This window comes from Melanostigma gelatinosum, assembly GCF_949748355.1.
Source record: "Melanostigma gelatinosum genome assembly, chromosome: 16".
Taxonomy (NCBI): Eukaryota; Metazoa; Chordata; class Actinopteri; order Perciformes; family Zoarcidae; genus Melanostigma; species Melanostigma gelatinosum.
In genome coordinates this window covers 10,505,405-10,530,840 of record NC_136649.1, presented here as the reverse complement: position 1 = coordinate 10,530,840, position 25,436 = coordinate 10,505,405, and the positions used below count along the sequence as shown (strand labels likewise).

The following is a 25,436-nucleotide window of genomic DNA, read 5'->3' as shown; positions in this document are numbered from 1 at the left end:
CTCAGAAAGGTGGTGACATCATGACTTGAAAGTGTTTCCTAACTTTTTCTCTACCTTTTGGCCTCAGACTATACTGCACAGGCAGAGGAGGAAACATTAGCAGGCCTATTCTTTTAATAGCTTCCTGGGCTCAGCTGCCCATAACGTTTGCATTGCTAGACAGTGTTTGTTTGGAGTGTTTTGCATGCTGCTTGTCAAACTCCTCACACACAAATAGAAACAAACAAACCACCACATACAAGGATACCTAAGGAGGGATTTTATCAAGGAGGCAACTTTGAGAGATTATCTTTACTGGATAACTTTATATTTTGTTGAATATAATATCTCATATCCCACATGAAAAACACACTAAAATACAGTTCAAGAGTATCCACACATACACGTTAGTATACGCACTGCCTGTTTATCCAGAATGTCTTCATGATAGCATGACTGCATCATCTGTGTCCATGGCAACATCGAGTCATTGTTGACCTAAATTTCATAGTGTATTCTCTACTCTCTGTCAAATAAACACGTATTCTGATTTGGGATAAAGATCATTGTCACAAAGCTGAAAACAGGCCAGTTTTTATTCATTATGATTTGGAAATACATGGTTTTCATAGGTCAGTAACGTGTTCTATGTTTCTTGTATGGTTTTGCATTGATGTGTTGTTCTGCATGAATAAAAACAAACAAAGGAAAATGATTACATTTTAACTCTTGGCCTAATTTAGATCATTGTCAAACAATATGATCATTTTTTTACGTGAATAAAAATGGTATTTAAATTGAATGTGATTTGTATCCTTTCTATTAACTGTCAGGTATTGCCATTCACCATCACATATGTTGTGTGTGTAAAACAGTTAACATCCAGATGTGCATACCCATTCGAAACATTTCTTCGGGAGAAATGTTCTTTGCATAAAAAAAGCTGCAGATGAAACAAAGTGTGCGGGGAAAAGAGAGCCCACTATCTCCTTCTCTTGCTCCGTGTTACTTGTTGTTCCCGCGTCTCGCCGCTAGATGTCCTCACATCACCGACCGCAGCCTCGCGCTCTCACCTGCGCGCGCCCAGCCTCCTCCAGGTGGGAGCTGCACGTCGACGGCAACTTTTCCCCACTTCCCCCTCTGCGGTCCGCTGGAGCGTCCACGCAGGCAAACAGGCACTGACAGTCGTGGGAGAGGTTAGTCTCGCCGACATTCAAAACAAAACGGACCTGTACCCGCGGGTACAAACAAATCCACAACTCCAGTCGCTTCCTGAAGTGCTTTTTTTTTTTTTTGCTTGTTGCGGAAATGGTTCACCTGAAGTTTTCCTTCGGACGGTGAAAGTCTTGCGTGGGAGAGGAAAGACGCAGCAGGGAGACTCTTCAAATGGAGAGAGCCTGACTCAATCCTTCTGGCTCATAAAAGTTCGTTAAGGTAAGAGCAACAGTTCGTTTTTGTTTTGTCGTTGTGAACAACAGAAAAGTGCACTCTTTTGTGCCCTTTTATGTATTTTAATCCCTCCACAGAAAGCCTGCAAAGGCTGTGTTTTGGCGTCGTAGATGGTGAACAATATAGTTTGGTCTTCTTTCATAAAGTTCAAATGACAGTGGCACCACGATCAACTCAGTCGACTTGTAAGGGTGCCTAAGTACATTTAAGTGACGCTGTTGCCTGTTGTTTGATTAATTTGCTGCAATATGAAGAAAATATGAGATCAGTCTTTAAAATAAAGAAAATAGTCCCAATATGTAAAAAAGCCCCACAGAATTTGACACGATAAAGTGAGGTGCAAATGGATGGCAAGAGATCCAGGCTGAGTACAGGCATGCATGAAAAACTAGGTGTGGGAGATTTGCTTTGCTTGGCCTTGAGGGATCCTAAGCAAAAGGTAATTTAAGACCAGTAAGTGCGTCTCTTAGCTTATGACAATGAAGACTATTGTGTGTTTTTCCCTGTCACTGACACCAGCAGCAAATGACTGCAGCATGGTCCTCTGACTTGGTTTAATTTATGCCAAATCAATGAGTCTCTGCTCTCACATAGACCCGAGCAGAGATAACAGGACCACCTCTCTTCGGGGGTCTCCACCTCTCTGTTTGTCTGCTGCCTGTCCTGCACTTTGGACTGGAGGCTCCGAATCCAAACTTTTCTGAAAACTCCGCAGCACTTCCAGCGATCAAGGGTTGATGGGACCCCCCTCCCCCCAGGCTTCAAGTTCACCTCTTGTACCCTCTGGTAGGCGAGGCTGAGACATTTGTTGAGTAAGGGCGTGTCGCGTACCGGTGCTCCTTCTTCGCCAGCCTGCCAAGCCAGGGCTTGTACCCATGGAGATTACAGGTGTGTTATGAAAGCATTAGAGGTACAGCACAGACCGGTAGATACCTGAGATTCAGAGGAAGATCAAAGGAGAGATGGAGTGATAGCACAGGAGGCAGTGAGGGATGGACATAGGGAAGTCACTGGAAAGACGGAATGAACGTGCATTCTGTAGTCGGGAGATGGTGCAGCCAGGTAGGTTCCGCTTCTCTGTCGTTTACAGTGTTCATCCATCAGTGGTGAAGTGGCCGCTCAGTGGGGGAAAGGGGAAAGCCGTCGGTCAAGACAGGGCGGCGGGATGAACAATTTGTGTCGTAACGAACAAAGATGCATGATTATGTGTGTGTCATGCAGGCCTGAGAGGAAACTCTCCTGATGAGTGGGACACAGAGTGCCGGTAAACACAGGGACTCACTGATGAGTAACTCATCTGTGAGTCCGCATCAATACTTCTGATTGATTGAATCAGAGGGCCCTGGGCCCTGGGGTCCTGGGGTCAAGAGGGCCCTGTTTGTCTTCTGCTCTTACATCTTTATTTTCTGATCCTCTGAGAGTTCACATAAGTTCTGGTCTAAACGGAGGACTTTTTAAAAAATGTATTCCCACACAGTCGGGCGACTGTCGGACTGAGTGAACGACGGATTGAAAGGATTTTAAAGCCGCTACAGAGTTTTTAGTTTTGACCCGGGGTAGAGCAGACACACTGAGATGCCAGGATGCATTTTTAAACTCCTAGTGTCCGGCTGTGTTTGCCTTCGCTGTGAGCTGGTCACCACTGCTGCACACCACTTTCTTTTTCACTCCTCACTGACCTGTCAGTTCAGGGGTCTTAAGCTCCACAGAAGGCTGCAGTCCAGACTTAGACCCCTGGCAACCCCTGGACGCAAAGCAAACAACACACTCTACAGAGCTCCGCCTCTGTCTCTCTGCTGGCTGTCGCCTCTTCAACTGCGACAGAAAAGTAAAATGTGCATTATTGTTCTGTCCTGTTTTTGGAAAGAAACGAAGAAGGAAACAGTGGAAAATGGGATTAGAGGGACTCAAACAGTCACGTACCAGGGAGGTGCACTTCTTATGCATTGTTGACAAAGTATATCAGCAGCTCATTAGCGCTGACGCAATCAGTCAATGACTTGATTAGTTCACAGATAATTACTCAGCAATTGTTTTCATAATCAATGAAGTCATTTAAGTCATTTTCAATCAAAAATGCCAAAGAATCCCAACTGACAGCCCCCGTGGACATTTTTTGACATTGACAAACTGATTAATCAAGAAAATTATGAGCAGATTGTTTGTTAATGAAAATGCTCATTAGTTGCAGCCTTGAATAGAAACATTTTAATGAGGCTTGTAATACACTGAACACATTTAATGCAAAGGTCTTCAGAATATATTGTCAGATATCAAGACCGATAGAAAATAACCAAAAACACTCAACATGAAATTGCAATTCTCACAAAGTATTGTTAAAATATAGTCTTTGTGTGTAAATATGTTTTTATATATTATATTGTATGTGCATTTATTTATTTTTCATACTGCGATGCATATTTTTCCACTTGGTCTCTAAAAGGAAAATCCGTCCTGTTTCAATTGAGTTGACATTATTTGCGACTCCCCTCTAAAAAGCATACACAGTCAACAATTACCTCGGGCAGTGCACACAACCCCCTGTTATAATCTATCTCAAAATGACTCTCGTGCGCCAGCCATTATCCTTATTCATTCATGGCTCGGTCGCCGAGGCCACTGTACTGTATGAGGGATGTGTGGCAGGGAGGGAGGGAAGGAGGGGGTGAAAGAGAGAACAAGAGAGGGGGGGGGGGTAAAAGCAGAATTGGAGTGAAGAGTTTCTCAGTCGGTAATTATCAATCTCTCAGGAATGCAGCCGCTGCTCTTACCAGACAAGCTGCTGCATGGCTACAGCGGCCTTGCATTGCGCCAACTTGAATTACCCCGTCCACAGATCTCTGAGATACGCATACACGCACACACAGTGTCTATAAGCTCAGTGAGTTCAGTTACATAGCATTTTGGTTTATTTGTGTCATTATCGTCTTATGGCGTCGTTGTTTATTTTTAACACTGGCATTACCTACATGGTCTTTTTCTGAAACCGTATCCTTTCTGCAGCAAAACAAAGGGACCGCATAATGTCAGTAAGGCCTTGTGTTTCTGTCCCGGGACCTTCGCCACTGTGTGTCTACGCTGATACGTTGGTATAGAACCAGGAAACTTGTGGCCAACCCCCGAAACCCAACTCTTGGAACAAAGTTTGCATGAGCTACTTGGTCTCATTAGTTATGTTTCTTGTAATCCTCTGTCAACACGAAACTACTTTTCTTAAGATGGGAAGTCTTTCATTGATGACTCCCACAAAGCTCTCCCCTGAAGCCGTGGGGTTGAGCGTTTCCAGTTATTGGCCTCATCCTCCATCTCAGTGCGTTTCTTCTACAGTGAGTGTGGGGAGCTGGAGCCCAGACATGGTTGCTTGAGTTCACTCTTGAGTAGCAGACGTGCTCCTCTTTGTTTGATAATGCCTTGAGATGACAGCCAACGCCCTGAGTGATGCCTGCAGGTGCCGAACGGTAACACTAGTTTTTACAGTGCTGAAGACTCGTCATTTAGTTAAGAGAGTCACTCTTAAGTGTGGTTTGAAAAAACAAAAAACGGTTGTTGCCTAAACTGGCTACTGGTTACTGGAAAGGATATTCCGAATATCTCAGCAGGGAGACTGCAACAGAACAAAAACCTCCTCGCCCCCCCCCCCCCCCCCCCCCTCCCCCACAAACAGGAGAACATTAACCTTGTTAATCTGGTATTTCTGTCTAACCACGTTCAGTCTGACCTTAGCCTTCGCTTGTTGGCGGCTAAATCCTGCCACGTGAATCCCGGCAGCTCTTGCGTAGATGTGAACGGCCTCCTGGTCAAACTGAGCCGGTCCTAATTCAAACAAAGGTGGCTGCCTGTATCGCAGGCCGCTCCCTCTCTGCTTTGCCTTATCCCTGTGAGGCATTGGAGTGCACTCCGTCAGCTTCCCTGTGTGACTCACAGCATTCAAAGTTACATTTCCTCGAGACCCCACCTACCCCGCCCCCCTCCCTCGTCCCCCACCACTGCCGGCAAAATTCACATTGTTCATATTTGCCACTCTCATAGTTGCTGTACCCTCAAGTTGGAGTTGTTTTTAAGGCAGTCTAACTCTGAATTTGGATTAAATAGTATTTTAAGTTCGTTTTTTTCCCTTTACCATTCAATTCTTTAACACATTGGTGTTTTTTTCACACAAAACCATCTTGTGAAGTAAATCCCTAAAAGAAATCCTGCAAAAATAACTGCAAGTCTGGATCTGTTGAGGGTGTTTACAAGCAAGTCACCTAAAGTAGTTTTACGCGAGCGATATGGCCCAAATCTATCACGATACAGGTCATTCCATATCTAGATATAACGATATATATCATGATACAGCATGTTTGCTGGTAATACCATAAATAGTCTTTATGAAATAAACACATGGTTTTATACACTCCTGTGTGAATTAAGTTCTCATTTATTTAGGAACTTTAGAGCAAAATGTTAGTAAGTCAGTATGTGCTTGTTGTCAATTTCGACAACGTAATTGTGTATCGCGATATCTTGATCGTCATCAAAGACAATGACTGGTAGTCCATGTCGATGTGTCCTCGGGCAAGACAACTTGCTCCCGTAGGCTGTGCCTGCGGTGTGTGAATGGGTATGAATGCTTTTTTGTCCTGATGGGCAGGTGGCACCTTGCATGGTGTGTAGACCCTGCCATCAGTGTGTGAATGGGTGAATGATGACATGTGATAAAGCGCTTTTGAGTGGTCGGAAGACTAGAAAAGTGCTATACAAGTCCAAGTCCTTTTACCATTTTCCTCATTCTGTTTACGCACCAGTTTGTCAAATACAGTTACAGTAGAGCCCGTTGTGAGATTGAGATCTTTGGTATATTCATAGGTTTCGGTTTGGATTTGCACAGTAAGCTATGCTACTGTGTTTTGCTTTAGGCAAGGCAGGTGTAAGTGCTTTGCTGGAAGTCTATTGACGGTAAAACTGGAGAAGAGAGCCCCTTTTGCTCTGGAATTTATCTCTTCAAGCTCCTTTCCAGGACACATAGCTGTCAAAATACACAGTGGAAAAGTGTCATTTCCAGATATGCCCACAGAGTCTCGCAGTCCGTTTCCTGACCGTGCGTAAACTATTATCAGGTTTACTTCATCCTGATGTGTATGCACACACACTGCTGTCAATGTCAGATACTCAGTCAGTGCTGCAGCTATTGACACACTGCGTTGAGGTTTGCTGTGTGTGAGCGGTATCTCCTGTTCAATATGAAAGCCTGGCGTCTTTTGTAAAGGATAAGTAAACAGCGTGTTGGAACACATGCCTGCTCCGGCAGTACTGGGGCTGGGCTGGGAAACCACAGCGGTGTGTGTGTGTGTGTGTGTGTGTGTGTGTGTGTGTGTGTGTGTGTGTGTGTGTGTGTGTGTGTGTGTGTGTGTGTGTGTGTGTGTGTGTGTGTGTGTGTGTGTGTGTGTGTGTGTGTGTGTGTGTGTGTGTGTGTGTGTGTGTGTGTGTGTGTGTGTGTGTGAGAACATTCAACTTTTTTTGTAAATCAGCTTAGGCATCATGAGTTGATCATGATCTTTCTGCTAACTTGAGACACCCTGATGTGTGTAGTGTAGGCAATGCTGGTGGAGGTTTCGAAACCTCAGAAACAAATTTGATTTTAAAGCGTGCCTGTAGTTTGTGCATCAGCTTTTATGAATTAAGAAGTGTGGTTAAGGTTTAAGTCACTGCTGGCACTATGAAGCAACTCTATAATTAAGATGTCGGCCGCGGTGCTTTAACTTTGAGGAGAGACTGTGAGCTCATAGAGAGAGGGGGGTGTGTTACCTTTTACCTATAAAGCCAAGAGATGCGACATTTTCTGGAATTGCAAAAAAAATAAATGGACGTCATCAAACAAACAGTGAGAATTTTAAAGGACACTTCACCGTGTGCGTCACCTCATTACATTTGTTTGGAAAACTGAAAATTGTAGGTTGTTATGCGTAACCACAGCAATGGTGGCATGAGTCAACTCCTTGTGACCGGACTACAGAGACAGCGGTCTGCTGGGTGGTCCCACCGCTCTTACCATTACTCTTGTCCCTCTGTGATGGGAATAACACGCGGAGTTGTTGCACTCAGAGCGGCCCGCGGGCTATAACTGAATGAACCAGCCTCCTCTCCTCCCGAGAGAGACGCCTGATTATTGGCAACTGTAGCCAATACAGATGCACAGATCTTAGTCATGCCCAAATGACTGTAATTTGGAGCAGGAGAAACACGGGGCTTAGTGCAGGGAGAGGCCTGGTACTTTTCTCTGGAGAAGACGGATGCCCCGTCTTGTTATTGGCCTTTCAGTAAAACTCACCCCTCGCATCTCTGCCATGCACACTGGGCCACTACAGATGTGAGGCAGTGTATAACAAGTTCTGCTGGGCTACATTAAGATAACAAATTACTTAAAAAAACCGGCCACATATGTATAAAGTTTAGAGAAGCGTTCAAGTACTTCAAGTACTCATCTTAAGTCTCTCATATGGAGCTGCATACGTCTCTTTCTGGACAGGACTGACACCAGATTTAACAGCATTTCGAGTCTGGAGTATCTCAACAACTATTGGATGGATTACCATGACATTTTGTACCAACATGCGTGGTCCCCAGAGGATGAATCCTGATCTCTTCCTCTAGCGCCATCACCTGGTCAGAATTAGATTTTGTCCAATGCTTTGGTTTGATGAGCAAATACAAACTAAAGATGTTCTGGTCAGCTTTTTGTGTATCGCTAGTTGGCAAATGTTAGCATGCTGAATTAAGAAGGCGAACATGCTAAATATTATACCGACCTGTTAGCATTGTTGTTGCGAACATGTTGGCATGTTAGCGCTGTTGACTTGTTTCTACTTTTAGTAGCCTAAGACCAACGCCACTTTATTAGGTACACCCAGCTAAAACTAATGCAGTCTAATACAGGAGTCCTGCAATAAATCCTACTGACATGAAGGTTCAGTTCTGGTTGAAACCATTTTAGAGAGTCCAGATTTGACTGATGTAAAAACTGTTCATGATCGATGAGTCTTTAAGGCATCTGGTTTTAAAAAGTGCACATTCGCTCAAAAATCTTCCATTCGATACATCACGGTGTCCTCTAACTCCTCAACACAGCTCCCGTCTGCACGATACAGAGCTTTGATGATGAGAAGTCCCATTTGTAATCCTCCGACAACAAGACAGGTTTCTGTGGTTTAGCTTCGTGTCTCGTCGGGGGCAGGAAGGCATTCATACAAACCGTGAAAAGATGTTTGTTCCCATTACTCACACATTGCTTGTGCTGAAATCTGCCTGCAGTGTTTTTTTCATGTGCGCCCGTGAAGCAACACGGCAGCCAAAACCTTTTTTTATGAACTCATAGAAACGAATCATCCGGGGATTCATAATTCTCTCACTCTGACTCCACTCCCACCTTCCTCCAGTCTTTGTGTGCTTATAGACGAGCTGCTGCAACTCCTGTCATCTTAAGAGCTTGCTCCTATTTTTTTTTAGCCTGTTATTTGGAGAGAAGTATCTAATAAAGTGTGCAGCTGGAAGGAGCCCAGTGTAAGCTACAGATCCCCAGGAGCAAGGCTGGGAAACCTGCCTCAGACGAGAGGAGTTCAGCAAGGTGACGGGGTGTGGATGCCAATGAAACATCACAAGCAACGCGAAACAGAAACTACACTCATATATTAATGGACACTGTTCATTAGAAGTGCCTCAATGCACGCTTTTGTGTTAAATTCTCTATAATTAATTTTACGTTTTCCACCATGATGTATTGCTTACAATCTCTTTCCATCAAACAACTATAATAACTTGATGTATACGACAGTAAACACAGACTGTTTACTTTTCCATTGTGTAGCTCTTCCTTGTGTGCTGTTGTGCAAAAGTGCAGGAGTCTTACGGGTGTGGCTTTGTGAGTTATGACTCCACGTTATGGAATGAAGGGAGCGGTGCCAGTGCTTTCGTTGCAGAACTGTGAAGTTTGAGCGTGTGGGTCGAACGAGAGACACACACACACCAACTGGGGTTGTCTAACAACACAACTTTGCAACTATGGACACTTCATTTATGCTGTGTTTATGTGCAGTACAACTGGATTTTTACTTCACTGACAAGCATTTTCCAAAGCATACTTTATGTTTCAGATGGATTGAAAACACGTAAGAAAAGCCGATCTTCAAGATACAAATCATCGTACCAAGACTTGAAACCTGTTTGGCTAGGTGTCATCCATCATTGTTAACCTTGGTGCTTCTGTGGTGCATTCAACGCAGCACCAACATTTACATTTAGATCCACTACATTTACGACGGACGAGCATGTGAATAATGAGCCATGTTGATGGGAAATCAAACCTGGCCAGTAATCAGATACAGTAATTTACTTTGGTAGCTTCCTGAGTTAAAAAAACCTGTTTCTCGGCAGCAGCCAACTCTCATATTGTGATTTTCTTGAACACAACATCAAGGTTTAGTTCCCTGCTTCAACTGCACAAAATGTCAAAATTCACTTTAATGCATTGAAACCAGTAGACACCAGGAACGTTAGAAACCGATGTGGTCATTTGATTCATATCTCAACCTGAGTGCCAGCGCATGTAATGTTTTGATGATGATGATGACTATAATCTCCCCTTCTCTTCTTTCAGGGCGTAGCTCCACTGTGAGTTGCTATGTCAAACCGTGACTCGCTGGGGTTCGGGGAACTGCTTCCCCAGGACGTGGTTGATATTTTTGCCCAGGAGAAGCACAGCAAGAGGGGCCGGAAGAAGCGCAGTCGCTCCCTGAACAAAGCTCTGACCTGGCTGAAGGGTAAGAAGAGGAAGAATCTTGACGCTAAGGGGCAACACCTGGGTCTAGGTCCTGCACTTGACTTAGCTTTGGATGGGCATCAGGGTGGACACAAGGGAGGACCGAAGTCAGGAAGACAGACTCATTCACAAGGTAACAGTCATGGTAAGAGTCTACAGGATGCTCAGTGACTATCCCCTTGAATATTTTAAAAGTGTGTTTTATATATATTTTAAAATTAAGAAAACATTTCCTCGGGTCGGGCACTTCACCAGAAACAAAGACAACCCACAATAACATTACAATAGTTAATACACTTTTATGAAACAAAGCATCAACCTGTTTGCTAAGCAGAGCAGAGGAACTACTTGACACAGCAAATACCATAAAAAACAAACTATAATGAATGCAGTTATTGATTTGGCTGTCCTCTACTAATTTCATTCATCACAAGATGAGTAGTTGAGCATCTTACCACCTTGGCGAAAACATTTTCCGGGGGAAACTCTGAGGTATTTCCGAGCTTCCAGAGCTGCCGGTGGTGTCATTTCAACATGAGATGACAGCATTACTTTTAGTGAAGTCATTTTTAGTTAATGGGCTAAAACCCACCAATGTGGCCAGGTAATGTATTGACCCTAACAAAGAGCTCTTTTAAAAGACATTTAAATACATTTCTATAGAGAGCAGTTTTTCTAAGACGAGTAAGAATAAGGTCCTGGGAACCAGTTCGACATGCTGCTCCTTGGCTCCCAGGCATGTGTGTTTGTTCACAGGCGAGGATGTTTGAACTAACTGACTTCCTACCCGCCTTCTGACCTTCGGCTCCCTTTGCTCGCCGTGAAAAGAAATCTCTGTCGTGTTCTGTGATACCATCGCTTAATTTACCTGGTCTTCAGGTTACGTGGAGGGTGAAGGTGCTGCAATGTGGTCACGCGTGGAGGTGGACGATCCTTTTGTGCAGCCACGCACACACACACACACACACACACACACACACACACACACACACGTACACAAACACTCACACAGTCAACAACTGAAGTAAAACTCAACTCACACACACACACACGGTGAACTAAAAAGAAGTTATTGTTCACACGCTCCCAAGGAAATTGCAGCAACACACTTTTCCAAGAGCTTGTTGAAGCTTGCATATGTGCACTCGTATGTCAGCATGCAAAACTGTACCAGTCCTGTTTTCTCCTGTGTGAACTGCAAGTGCTAACTTTAGTTTTGCACACTCATTAATCACACCTCGCTGTTGTAGTACCTGAAACACAAAAACAGCAACCAGCAAAACCTTCCTTCTACTCATGCAAAAACTGAAAAGCGCTCACCGTGTTTGGTTCAGTCTTGGCTAATTGCTTTTCAGACAGAGGCCTGTTTCTTCTGCTGCGTCTTCTCCATGTAGAATCTCCGACCTTGTAGTTCAGCTGGAGGGGTATATTGTGCTACGATTGGTTTGAAACAACAGCAATGTTTGTCAGAAAAAGTAAACTGTGAAGAGAGATAAGATACGTCTCCTCTGGCCAAGGTGACTTAGAGGCTACTTCCCACTTCAGTGAATCCTTCACTGAAAGAGTAGATTTCTGGATTTACAAAAAAAGTTTTAAACAACATTGTGATGGCAGACACAATGAATATTCATTATATATTGTATTATTTATGTTGCCAGTTATTAACATATGCTGCTATTGAACGCCTTAGCAATCGACGTGTTGTTGTGTTAGTGCTGGCAACAACCACAGCGCACTTCTTCGCCAGATGCTTCCTCTGATTGGACAATGAGCTCTCAGCAATTCCCAAAATTCATCCGGAGGAGGTTTATTGCAGGAGCAGGACACGGTACAGTGTAACACACTTGCCCAGAAATTTGAATACCTCCAGCTGAGCCTGTGATGATGATCGGTATTGATGCCAGAGGGGCCTCCTGCCCACTAAATGCCTGGTATGGCAGGCACGGTGCCAGTTAATTAAAAGCCATGCCAGGACTGTTACAGTGAGGGAGAAACAAGGGGTTCTGTTTTCCTGACCCCCTCCACTCCCACTGGCCCTCCTCGCATCGCGACACTGGTAGCATAGAGGATCACATGTGTGCGTAGGAGACTAGTATGATCGCCATAGACACAAAGTGTTGAAAACAAAATACCATGTTTACTTTTTATGGATGAAGTTTACAAGGGAAATATAATCCATACATCTTAAACAAAGCAAATGAAACAAGCAATTTGCTTTGATCATGTCAGGCTTGAGGACATTTTGATGGGACCTTTTATGTGTTGTTTTTTAAAGCAAATTGTAATGGATCACTCTCTGAAAATGTTTTGGAGAATATGTTTCAGGGGAAGAGTTCTCTTTGTGGGAATGTTTCTTTGTAAACAAGGCCGATGGAATTTGACCAGATAGGGAACTGCACAGTAGCAAGTTTTAGAGCGATAGACTCTGGCCTCATGGACCTTTCAGTGTGGTAAACCCATTGTCTTCTCTCATTACCTGAACAATGTTTCATCCTGAGCCAAAAGACAGAGATTATCTGTTGTCACGTGTTAGTTTTCTTCCATTTCTCAAATTCCTTCCACTATTAATACCCATCATTGGGTACCTGTCAGACAGTGATTCATGTCCCTGCCACGCTGTCTGTTTACTCTATCCCGTGTAAAGCTATACTGCGGGCCTCTCTTATGCAACTCTTGTTGCTCTGATCCCGTCTTGACCTCTTAATGGGTTGGAAAAGGAATGGCCTTGGTTTTGGTAAATGGAAATAAGGTGAAGGGATGACTGATTAGGTTGTACAGTCATACCAAGGTACACTCAGAAGGTCACTTGTTCACCCGAAACACTCCCTCAGAGATTCCTCACATTCCTCGGCTTTATAAAGATATTTCTCTGAGGAGGCTAGAAATAGGGAGCCCTTTGTGTGCGTTTGGCATACATGCCAGGTGACAGATCATATGAGCCATTTAGTTTGGCTTTTGTTGAAGATTTAAGAAACCATGTTAAGTGTATTTTTATGTTTCTTTACTGTATTTTTGTGTCAGTCTATCATGTGGTGTTAAACCCTGTTAGTTAGTTTAGATACAGTTGTATAAAAGATTTGCATCACCAGGTGAGTTTTTGTTTGAAACCGGACAGATTGACTTTTGGGCAGATTGCATTGTAGCATAAATCAGGAAAGATTGTGTTTTTATGGAAGGCAGAGCTCAAGTGTTGAGCTTTGGGATGTTAGATAATCGAAGAAGTAAAAGGCTGATGGAAAACTTGCAACACATTTAGGGAAGTGAAAGAAAACAAGGAGGCAATATAGGGCACAAGTTACAGCACCCTTATTTAGATCCATTTGGAATATACTGAATTATACACACCACAGTGTGCAGTGAAACACACACACAAGTGTACTGTAGTGTTGGTAGTTATTGTAGTTGTGTTGTGATTATGACACAATTACAAGGGCAGCAGAACAGGTTTGAGAAAACTGACACGTTGTGGCGTTTCACTTTCTGCCTCTCATGGCGGAAACCAGCCCGTCATAGAGGTGTTTACCTCTGAGAAACACTATTCAGCCTTCATGGGAAAAGCGCTTGTTTATTCTCTCATGCGTTGTACTTTAGGGGTACTTTTGGTCACTTTGTATATAAAATATCTGACAGTTAAGCACACACACACAACACAAGCACTCTGCTCGGGTGTTATGTGAGAATTAAGCCAATGCTGACGTTCCTGTAGACGAGGACTTGACTACCTGTATAGTAAACAGCTGCACACATGCTTGTTGATGATCACAGGGTTTCATGGGTATTTACTCGGATTTCATTTCAATAGGTGAAGAGTCACCACACCTGAAAGGCCGAGGAGATCATATTTAGGTCACGCGAATAGTAAGAGAGGTTTACTAGGTGCCAGTTTGCCCGCTGGTCCCAACTGAATAATGCGCTCCGGTTTCATTTCATCAAGTTCCTTTTATTCTTCGCACTCCTCTAATGTTTGCTGTCAGTGTTGTCAAACTCAAACTAAGCCAAACAGCAACAGTTATTATTTCTGAAATCATACATTGTTTCATTGCCAAGATGTACAGATACGTTACTGTGGCTTTGCACAAGCTATTGTCCCGGAAGGAAAATGTTTGCCAACACACTGTGGCTTGGAACTTTTTTTTTGGAGTCACCAGTCATGACTGTTGTAGTGAAATGGCTTTTGAATGGTTTTGAATGGAAATGAATGGTTTTTAATCAATGGGGCTTACTGTAAAGGGTAGAAGATAACTTTATTGGTTTTACCTCACTGGACTTTAGTAAAGGTGCACACAGTGTCGGGTTATTCATGTTTTCCTCTCCGAGAACACGCTGTTCTTTCGTGATGCATTCGAGGACTGGAGCTGTGATAAGCCTGCTTGTATGTAATACAGGGACTTGCAGCTCAGTTCACAGCAGCACAACCTGGTGTTTTAACAGGCCTACCGAGAGGTGTTGGGGAGGAGATCCAACATTAAATTTATTCTGAAGATGGTGGCGCTAGAGCAAAAGTCAGGGGATGACTAAAGTCATGAGGAGTAATTCAAAGTTAGTGGCTATTCTTCCAATTGTTGTTGAGCTATTCTGATTGACTGACACCACCGCGCAGCTAGCATGACTACAATGTTGTAGCAGTTTGTTTTTTTGAGTTTCTACTCTTAAGTATCTCGTAACAAATTAAACAATGTTTCTTTTTCTTTAGTTGTGATTTAACGAACACTCACCAACCTGCTAAGAATTGTACCTCAAATACACCCGGTCCATTATTTGTGTCTCGACTCACTCTTGTTCTGCTAATAAGACTGCGGAGCTGTTGTATTAATAGTAGGAGCCGGTGGCAACGCCTTGCATACATTAAACAGCCACTAGCAGGCCTGGATGTTTTACATTCTCCTGCAGTTTCTTTAATGGGATTTGATTAGTTGCGTATCGAGAGAGAACTCATCACTATGAATAACTTTGACTTTGAGAACAGGAGTTCGCTCACTCTTGACCTTTTTAAGGTTCAGGATGTAAACTGATGTCATGACATTGATCATGATGCAAAACTGGCCACATGCAAAATGTTTAGTGTGCATATGGGTGCACCTTGAGTATATGTCTGGTGGTTTCTGATACGTGCTGGTTTGCTGGCATACAGATTGTGTTGTCTGAGTGCAACCCATGCGTGCCAGGTCATGCAGGTGTATCTGTTACCTGGATTGTCGGCCTTGTCACACCACGCTTCGTCCTTCCTTTCTTTCAGCTTAGATGTTTATATTTAATTCATGCGAACTCTGACCAGGATGTGTCCAGTCAGTTGTATAAGATACTTTCTTTTAGAGGAACAGTGAGCCTGCAGCCCTTCCCCACTGTCATCGCCATGCCTTCAGTTGGGTTTGTGCTGATTAGAGAGGCTTAAGCACCTGGCAGACTTCACCCTCAGAGCGGGAGAGAATGATGTCTCTGCGTGGCTGTCTGCCTGGCGGTGCGAAACAAGAGAGACCAGAGGGGCAAGTCAGGGCAGGGAAGTTAGGTGTGTGTTGGGTATATGCATCTGTTTGATTCCCATGAAGCGGTTCTAGAGTCACAGCACACCAGCGGTATTTTGTCTGTGTTAATGTGTGCAGCCCTAGAAGTGAACAGTTTACTGACAAAATGAAAATGAAATACATTCAAGCCTTTAGAGACTTGGTCTTGGTAAATCAAACTGCTGGTTGGTCAGAGATAAACTGTTCATGATGCACAGTTATTCAGTTTACATGTTAAATGTGAATTTTTTTATACTCTGATTTTGAAGCGTTGCTAGAAAATTAAATGAAAATAGGCAAAACAAAAGTACGCCGGATTTTAAATGAGTAGTCGCAGCTAAACCGTACAAAGTAATGCCATGGTTTCATATCATAAACACTCTTGACTGCCGTCTGTGTCACTGGTTGTAATTTTTTTACAGCAGTTGATGACGCAACATACCTCCCGAACCCTTCTGTCTCTGTTTTCTGCCAGAGAATCAAACTTGCCAACAGATGTTTACTCATTTATAATGATCTACTTTAAATACTTATTATTCACATGTCATAAAATGTCATTATAAATCCCCGCCTGAAGCTGATTATTGTCCTCACTAGAGAAGTCTGGAACTTGAATAAACGTTGTCACATCCATTAGATTTAGTCTGTTTATCCAAATCTGAGATGTAATACATAATCGCTAGCAGCCCTTTAATACTGCCAGCTTCAGTGGCAGATGGTGCCTTTAATATGTCAGTGATTCATTTGGACACAATTACAATGTGATCATACGAGCCCCTCATTAACATGCAGCCATGCCCCACCCGTCACTACAAGCCTCTCTGGTCAAGTGTGTGCTGTATCATAACAACCAGATAAGTTTTGTCCGAGACTTTCTTTACCCTCCACACGCCGGTCAACTTTCTGTTTACATCTGTGAGTGAAGCCTCCGTGGATTCTGTTCAAATGGTGATTTATTTATTTTTTCTACTTGTTGCCATGTACTCGTAACACATGCGATTCATTTCTTCTTTTTCTTTTTTGTAAACTGCTTTTGTCTTGAGCCACTAGTGGGATCACAACCATGGGAATGTTTTCCATTTGTTCAGATGGCATACATTCCATGTCGTTTCTGCTCAGCGCACCAGTAAGTGAACAACCCCCCTGAGCAGAAGATGAGTTTGAGGTGTCCTAAATAGGAAACAAAAGTGAGGAAATCAAAGAAATTTGACTCAAACAAGTTAAACAAAGGTGTTTCATGCAACTCAAGATCATTAAATTCATCCCTAGATAGCAGCTCTTGATTAACTGAGTAATATAAGATCGTCTGTATTCTCCTTGCACAGTAACAAACCTAATGTAATGCTGCTGGGAACAATAGGGAGCATTATTCACATGTGTGGCCATATGCTGTGGAGCTGCAGGCCTCTTTTTAAACATGTTTTTAATCTGGTCTAAGAAACTTACTCTTTTAATTCACTTCCTCCCCCTTGTGGCAAAACAATAAAGTTATATTCTCATAATGAATTCTAAGGAAGTAAATACATTTGCTGTATTTCTTGAGTTTTACAGTGAAAATGGTGTACAGTCAGACAAAGCAGTGTAGTGTTATTTATTAACAGTGCTATAAGCTGTGGCTCAAGTGAGGGGGAGCCACCCGTGACGCCCTCGTACCTCAAATCCCTGATGACTTTCTCTTCCTTTCAATGTTTACATGTATGATCTCAGTTTGATCTGCGCCCTGACTGACCAATCCGGGGCGAGTGTGCCTGCAGATGGGGAGCAACAGTGGGGATACTGGGTATCTTGTTGAGCAGCGAGTGGGGGAGATACAGTAGAGAGGGATGACAGGAATTAGGCTGCTGAGGATTAGTGTTTGAGCTCTGATTGTCCGTTGGCTGTAGAGACTTTCAACGCTCCGCTTGGACCTGAACTGGCAACAACAACAACAACTTCATCAAAAACAAGCAAGACTGTCATCCTGCCGTGATCTTTTTCAGGATGTTTGTTTGAACTGACTGACTGCACATTCGGCTCTAATACGTGCTCCTCTTTCTTAAACCCGACTTGGGCATAGTTTTGGTGTACTTTTGGATTACTTTACGAGATACCATGGTCGTGCTTCTGACTAAGAACTCCAGTACTAACTTCTACTGCTTTCCAACTCTCAATAGGAAAGGTGAGTGAAAGCGGCACAATTGGTTGAAATTACAAGACAACAGACCTGATTGCTTTGTGACTCAAACCCTGATTGTCTAAACTGCTGTTCAAGTATGACCAGGACAGGCTGGATCAACTGGCTCGCCTAGGAAGGCAGTAAAGTAATCCATGTGTGGACATCACTATTACTGTGGACCATAACAAACTGTCAGTTTATGTTTACTCACCTCATATATAACATGCTGTGATTTAGTCTTACTTTAGCAACTAATACTTGCTCCAATTTGCAGGAAAATAGAATAAGGTATTGTAATTTTGCATACTTTATAGATCATTTGTTATTTGGAGCACCACTAATGCTGTTACAAAAGAGGCAGCGCTAAAAATGAATTGCAATTGGTGAGCACATGGCTAATTCCAGCATGGTCTTACAGCGACAGTGCAGACAGTCGGTGGCTAAATGTGGAGCAGCTGTCACTATTACATAAGTGTCTTAGCAGGTTGTTATCCCAGACTCTGTCCTGGAGGTGTGAGGGCCACTACTTGGATCACAAAGTTCAATCACAGGCCAGTTGGTCAGCAAATGTAAACCTAGTGAAACATTAGTCTTTTTAATATTGCACTTTCTAAATAAAACCATAACATTAAAACCTGTGACTAGACTTGAAAATGTATGTCAAGTCACTGGAAATTACTTTAGATACTAGAAGAAGAAAATGAGTACCGGTAATACCGAGCATATATATTTGACGGTAGTTTTTTGATGTGATAATCCCTTCTTAAAAGTTAGTCAGTCACTGGAGTTTAATCCCGCATGAGTGGAAGGAACTGGTTCAGCCGTTTTTAATTCGCACGCTCTCGTAATTAACCCTCAAACATATTTACTGTACTTGTGCTTAACTGTCCCGGGCAGACACCTGAATGCTCTCATCCTGTCCATATGGCCCCTCATCTACTGTTACAGAAACACAGAGACTTGCGTTGATCCAGATTTATCCTCTCGCCCCTCTTTCTACTTCAAGCTGTCCCAAAGCGAGATGACGATGACAAGACCCCGGCACCCCCGTTGCTCCAGGAGAACGTGTTCATTGAGGCCAGCAGGCCCAAATATCTGGAGAACCTTCACTCCGAGGCCCTGGAGGGATTGAAAATGATGCAGCAGGAAGGTACAAAGGACTCTAGTGATACAGTCGTACACCGCTTGACTAAATTAGAGGTGTGCCATGCAAACATGTTGACAACTGTCTGCATGTTGCTCAAGAGGGTGTGCGCCAGAGGATATAAACACTGCTAAGAATTGAATCACCATTTAAAATGTTTTCATTATTACTCTCCTTGCAGAATCAAACAATGGAATGGAGTTCCAGGACAATGAAAGCGTGATTGTAAGTGACACAATTGCAGTTCTTTTATTAGCACTTACAACAAATGCACAGTTGTTGTACATGTGTTTTTGTTTTGTTTTTAACAAAAATATTTCTCTTCTTTTGCCAGTCGTCAATGACGGTCCACACAGACGGGGAAGGTGGAGGGTTTACGACAGACAGTACCATTGCTGACACATCTTCTGTCGTCTCTGTACAATCATCCGTGTCCACAAGATCTTCCCGATCCGGACTCACCAGACAAGGTAACTTCACCACCAGGGCAAAAATACTATTTACATCTGGGTCATTATGCAACATATGGTGATGCACATAATATGACAGATAAAACATGTCATGGGTGAGATGTACAGATTGTATTCACTTTTAAGTTGAATGTTTTAAGGATCAGTGGATCGTGGTTTTCTCTCATGTCTGTATAGAATCAACATTCAGGCCCTTGAAGTCAGAAAAGACCAAGACAAGGAGAAGACACAGGAAGACGGTTGCGGGAATCCCACAGCATGTTCAGAGAGAACTGGGTAAGCTGCTCATTTCAAACATATTACTTACAAAAGACTTCTGTCAATGAACTACTATTTAAATTGTATGAGCTTCATTCAGAAATATAGTATTTAATAAGGTTATGTTACCGTCTCCTATATAGATGTCTTTACATTTCCATTTCCTCAATTATTGATATGAACTTCTCCTGCCTTCTCTCAGGCCTGGACAGAGTGGGTTGGGCACTGACTCAGAGGTTAGATGAGGACCAGCTCTATAATGGTGAAACTGACAACTCAACCACTGATGGGCCACACAAGGGAGCCAGTGCCAGCCTTCAGAACATGAACACCAACCTTGCCCTCAACAAAGACCAACTCAAGCAGCTTGCTGGTCATAGGGATGACCATGGCCTGCTGCACCGCCTCGGTCCGGACTTCCCAGGTGGGCAGAGGAATCAGTCCCTGGCCGTTCCCTGGATGACCACTGCCAACAGCCTCCAGCAGGAGCCGCCGAGCCCCGTCATTACCATGTCACCCCAGGCCGCCTACATGTCCAAAATCATTCCCAACGCTGTGCTGCCACCCTCCATCGAGGTGCTGGAAATAAGCCGTGGACGGAGTCACAACAGCATCCGCACCGTCAGCAAGAGCAGCCTGCTGCTGTCCAGCCCGCCCCCCTCCCGTGCTTCCTCAAGAGCCTCTTCCTCCAGAACCACTTCCTCAAGATCCTCCAACATCACCTCCGCCTCCCGCTACAACCCTATGAATATGTCCGACAGCTCTTGTTGGAGCAACTCTGAGTCCTCAGATACCTTGGTATCTGACTCCTCTACCATCTCCAGGAGCAGCACCCCAAGACAGAGGAGGTCACAGGACAGAGATGCCTCTGCTAAAGAGGACAAAATCAGTGTTCACTCCTCTATCAGCAAGGTTTCAAAATGCACGTCCAATGGCAAGCTCATTATTAAAGGGGAGGGGGTTAAAAACGACGGGCCGTTTGCACGTAGCCTCTCTGTCATGAAACCCAAGAGAGCTCCTCCTCCTCCAAGCCGCTCCTATTCCCTTCACAACAAGATGAAGGGACGGTCACGTGATCTGGCAGAGATAAGGGTCGACGCAGGAGAATCCTCTCTCCATAACCTCTCAGCCTCTGGTGAGGAAAATGAAAAAAACAAATCGGGATATTCTCCTGTGCCCTCCACAACCAGCCCTGGATACACTGCGGACACCAGTTCTCTGGATGACTCTACAGGTTCTGCATCATTCAGTCCCCTCAGATCCCAGCTCCGGAAACTTAAAGCAGAGGAAACTGCAAAGGGTGAGGAAACGGATTCCAAAGATGCGTCACAAGAGAAGCTCAGCAAAATAATATCCCCGTCCAGTGGCTACTCCAGCCAAGATGGCGCATCGTCACAGGTTTCTAAACAGCCCCACAAGAGAGGCATCTTAGCAACGCTTCAAAGGTTTTTTCCAGGCTCCACTTCTGCTGCTTCAACCGCATCCCGTCTCCCGCAGGATCTCAAACCTGACACGGTCAATACGGTCAACGTCAGCCCTTCTGTAAGGGCCCTGAGAGAACTCTTCAACATCCCTCCGCCACCTAAAGTCCATGCACCTCCAGCCCCTCCTCCAGAGGTATGGGCCCACAGCAAGCGTTCCTTTGAGCTGCTGCTGGGACCGCCGGCACCTGATAACCTTTACGCTATCATAAAGAAGAATCCAAAGGACAGGAGACAACAGAGGCAGTCTCCTTCTGCATCTACAGAGAGCTCTGTGAAGAGCTTAGTGATAGAAAGAAAACACAAGAATCCAGCTGTGACAGTGGAGTCCGTTAATAGATCCCTAAATGTGCTGGGGACAAAGGAAGTTAAGGAAAGTGGGATTTTGAGTGCAGAGATTCACAAAGTGAACAGATTGGCTGAGCAGAATGTTGATTTGAAAGGAAACAGTAAAGTGACAGAAAACGATGAGAAAGGCAGAGTAAGTGACATAATAAATGTGATGTTAGTGAGGGCCATACAGAACCGTGAAGGAATGCTGGAAGCAGTGACAGAAGAAGGAGAAGCCAAACAGACATCCACACAAACTTCAGAGGTAAAGACGTACACGGATACATTACCTGCCATTTCATTAGCACGTATTCTTCAATCTCCCTCTCCTCGTCTGGTGCACCATCCTCCCCAACAGACCACGGTTGCTTCTGTCACATCAGTTGTTGTGTCCCCCGAGTCGTCCTGGCCCCCACCACCTCCACCACCACTGGCACAGGCAGGCTTCAATAGGCCTGATGAGATTGATTTCCCTCTTCCACCTCCCCCAATGTTTCGTGAGGTGGCGTTAGTTGTACCTGTTCAGGTGCCACCAGAGAGGTCGATTCCTGGTGGTGACTCCTCTTGCACTACTACGTCTGTTATATCAGTTGTGAAAACAGAACGTGTTAGGGTGACCATAGAGATTGAACCCAGTCCATCCCAGGAGACCGCACCTCCACCCCTGAGTATCCCACCTCCCCCACCATACACAGCTCCCCCTCCACCAGTTAAAGCAGTCTCCCCTCCTACTACTAAAAAGGTCTCTCCTCCTCCACCACCTAAAGAAGTGACTCCTCCTCCACCACCATCTAATGAGGTGACTCCTCCTCCACCACCTAAAGAGGTGACTCCTCCTCCACCACCTAAAGAAGTGTCTCCTCCTCCACCACCTAAAGAAGTGCCTCCTCCTCCACCACCTAAAGAAGTGTCTCCTGTGAGGCCCAAAGAGTCCTCTCCTCCCCTGGTTCAAGAGGCGCCCCCTCCCCTTGTTAAAGACGTGTCCGTCACACTGGTTGCGGTGGCATCACCTTCACCAGTTAAAGAGATCTCCCCTCAGCATCCTACAGTGGTCTCCACTGAAGAGGCTTCTTTTCCATCTACTCAAGAGAATGCCTGTCAATCCTCTGAAGAAGTTAGCAAGCTCACTCCACCACAAAGTGTGCCACCTCCACCACCCTTGCCGTCACAACCCAAGTCAGAACAGGAGATTGATCTTCCACAAGACGGCATCCCATTCAAATCTGAACCCAGCCCAGTTTCATCTTGCAGTATTCTCACTCCCCCTCAGAGTATCCCCCCTCCGCCTTCAGTACAGCTTCTCCTCCCTCAGGTGCGGCCCCAGAACACTGATAGTCCAGCAACCCAAGAGCCCCCCCCTTCGCCACCATCTGAAGTCTCTATCCCACAAGCCCTCAAAAACTCTCCTTGTCCAGAAAAGGCTCAAGAACCTGCTCCTTCTGCACCTGGAAACATTTATTCACCTGTGCAGGGTCTTGCCAACATTAAGGACCCGTCTAATCCTACAAGCACAGAAAAACAAGCCCCAGAACAGACATCTGACCCTGTTGTACAGGAGGAACCCGCTCCTATTTTCACCCTGTCACCCAATAGCAGCCCTGAGACTCCTGAAGCTCAGAAGCAACCAGAGGCGGAGGTCACAATGAGGAAGCAGCAGCTCAGCAATCCGGTCCCAACCTCATCTGCCACTGGTGAGGCTCCTCAGAAGCCCATCAGGAGGTCTCTGATCATCTCTCCACCAACCACCTCACCACCAACCACCTCACCACCAACCACCTCACCAACAACCACCTCACCAACAACCACCCCACCCACCTCTCCACCTGCCATTGTTACTGCACAACCAGCTCAGCCAAAGTCCCAGTCTGTTTTGGTTCTACCTGCATCAACTACAGTCATCTCCCCTACGAAAATGTCTCCTCCTGCCATGACCACCTCCCCTTCCATGAACCTACAGGAGGCCATCCGCCTGAGGACTGCAGCCAGAACAAAAGCCGGCCCTCCAGCTCGCCTCAGCTTGAACGCTTCAACATCACCAGTAGACTTCCGTAAGTCCCCCTCCTGCACGGCAAGCTTTGTCTTCTCCAAGAGCAACAAGACGGTGGTGATCGAGACCAAGCCAGCACCGAAAACCATGGCAAACGTAGAGAAGACGGTGGAGGTAACAAAGGGAGTCAAGGTGCCACCACCTGTTGCAAAGAAACCCAAAACGAAGGGTAAAGCGATTGAGACTGAAGGGACGGAGCAAACTGCAGGACAGGAAGCACTGCAAGAGAGTATCATGGGTAAGAGATTATTCACTATAAATAACATCAATGTTAGACTGGAAATGATGAACAAGACTAATAGGTCTATACAGCCACGCTAGCGGCTCTGTGAGGCTGTAGATCGGCACAGCAGTCCTTTGAGCTACATACTCACGTCAGCATGCTAAAATGCTTTTAAATGACAGTGCAGCATGCTGGAATTTCGGCTGTCATATCATTTTGACCATAATTGTGAGCAGCCAAGTCAGAAAAATGGTTAACGTCAGCACCCAAGTTATAATTCCAAGACAGATCAGAGTCTAAATAAATTACATCAATACAAATAGAACCAATTCAGGTAATTTAGGAATATAGTTTGCTTGTACCCGGTTTCACTGACCGTTCACCTCGTTAGTGTAGCTCGTTAGCATGCTCACATTTGCTAACCAGCATGAAGTATGTCAAAAAACCAAAGTATTGGAGGAATTAAAAAGAGATTAAAGTGATTGCAATTAATTCTAAAGGTGACATGAATGCAAACTTTTATGGCAAAATCATCCAATAGCTGTTGAGATATTTCAGTGTGAACCAACCAACATGAACACTGCCATCCCCAGAGCGCTAGCATGGCTATAAATGTTTTTAATTAAGAGAGCAACTCTTCTGGGCTCGATTAAACTAACTCTGCCTTAATCTTCCAACATCAGATGCTGCAGACAAAACAAATGGGACAGCAGGTACTGTAGGACCATCGACATGATTGTAAAGACTGAAGGAGACCTGGGGAAGGACTTACCGGTACTAACACTGAATTTGCTGCAAGTTGGCCATTGTGAGAGAGACGAGAAACTGGATTAGGATAGACAAGATGCTTATTTCAAAGATTGCATTTGGAAAATCCTTTGACTTTACGTTAATGGTGTGGGTCTTAATTTTCTCAAGTACTCATTTAGCATTTTACTAAGAGTGATTACAGCACATTTTCTTTTGCCAGAGGGTCCTCTGAGCTGCAAGAGATGGGAATACATCACCCTCTAGTGTCAGATATTGATTGTATCACTTGTGTCCTGCTGAATCAGAGCTTTAGTCAGTACTTGTAACAATGGGACTTTTGGGCGCTAGTCTGTAAATAGAGCACGATTTTGTACATTTAACATATCCAGGAATGATGGATATGTGCTACAGAGTTCTGTATTTTCTTCAAAAGAGTTTCCACACCAATTATTTGTTAAAAAAAATATGAATTATCTTAAGTTATTTTTCCTGTTTTCCTGTTCAGAGGGTCTCTATAGACAGAATGTCTGCTTTGCAGTGTTGTGTTGCACCCAAATATCATTTAAATCAAGTTGTATGGCTCTTAATAGTTTCCAAATTTACGTTATTAAAGAACCCCATCATTTATGATTCAAAGCTCTCTTTGTGCATGATCATCAATGTCACACAAACAATGAGCAGACATGTAAAGCAATACTAGTTATTTTTTTTGCTGCTTTTAGTTAAGGCACTGCCTTTCCTCAGTTATTGCTAAAACAGTGGGATATTTGTGTAAAACTATAATATATAGTTGTAACTGGTTTCAGACACTGTAATGTAATAAATCATTTATAATGGAAAGAATAAAGATTTATG

At 44.2% G+C, this 25,436-nt stretch overlaps 1 protein-coding gene across 3 annotated transcripts; it reads left to right on the top strand.

Moving 5' to 3' along the window:
• The first annotated feature begins 1,157 nt into the window (after positions 1-1,157).
• LOC306790157 (uncharacterized protein) lies at positions 1,158-25,436 on the top strand. 3 transcript variants are annotated; one of them, XM_079286284.1, is made up of 8 exons: positions 1,158-1,413; positions 10,061-10,223; positions 18,885-19,028; positions 19,204-19,247; positions 19,357-19,492; positions 19,670-19,768; positions 19,953-23,846; positions 24,515-25,436. In XM_079286284.1, the coding sequence occupies exons 2-8, from the start codon at positions 10,085-10,087 to the stop codon at positions 24,565-24,567; spliced, it is 4,509 nt and encodes a 1,502-aa protein (XP_079142410.1). In that variant the 5' UTR covers positions 1,158-1,413; positions 10,061-10,084; the 3' UTR covers positions 24,568-25,436. The 3 variants fall into 3 exon arrangements, with proteins under 3 accessions (XP_079142410.1, XP_079142409.1, XP_079142408.1); XM_079286283.1 differs by having other exon boundaries at positions 10,061-10,355; XM_079286282.1 differs by having other exon boundaries at positions 10,061-10,367.

Bases quoted from the DNA above. Each gene is read 5' to 3' on its own strand.
- LOC306790157 (XM_079286282.1), top strand. From the start codon at position 10,085: ATGTCAAACCGTGACTCGCTGGGGTTCGGGGAACTGCTTCCCCAGGAC. The intron at 19,493-19,669 runs GTAACTTCACCA...ATGTCTGTATAG, and splicing joins ATCCGGACTCACCAGACAAG to AATCAACATTCAGGCCCTTG. The intron at 19,769-19,952 runs GTAAGCTGCTCA...GCCTTCTCTCAG, and splicing joins GCATGTTCAGAGAGAACTGG to GCCTGGACAGAGTGGGTTGG.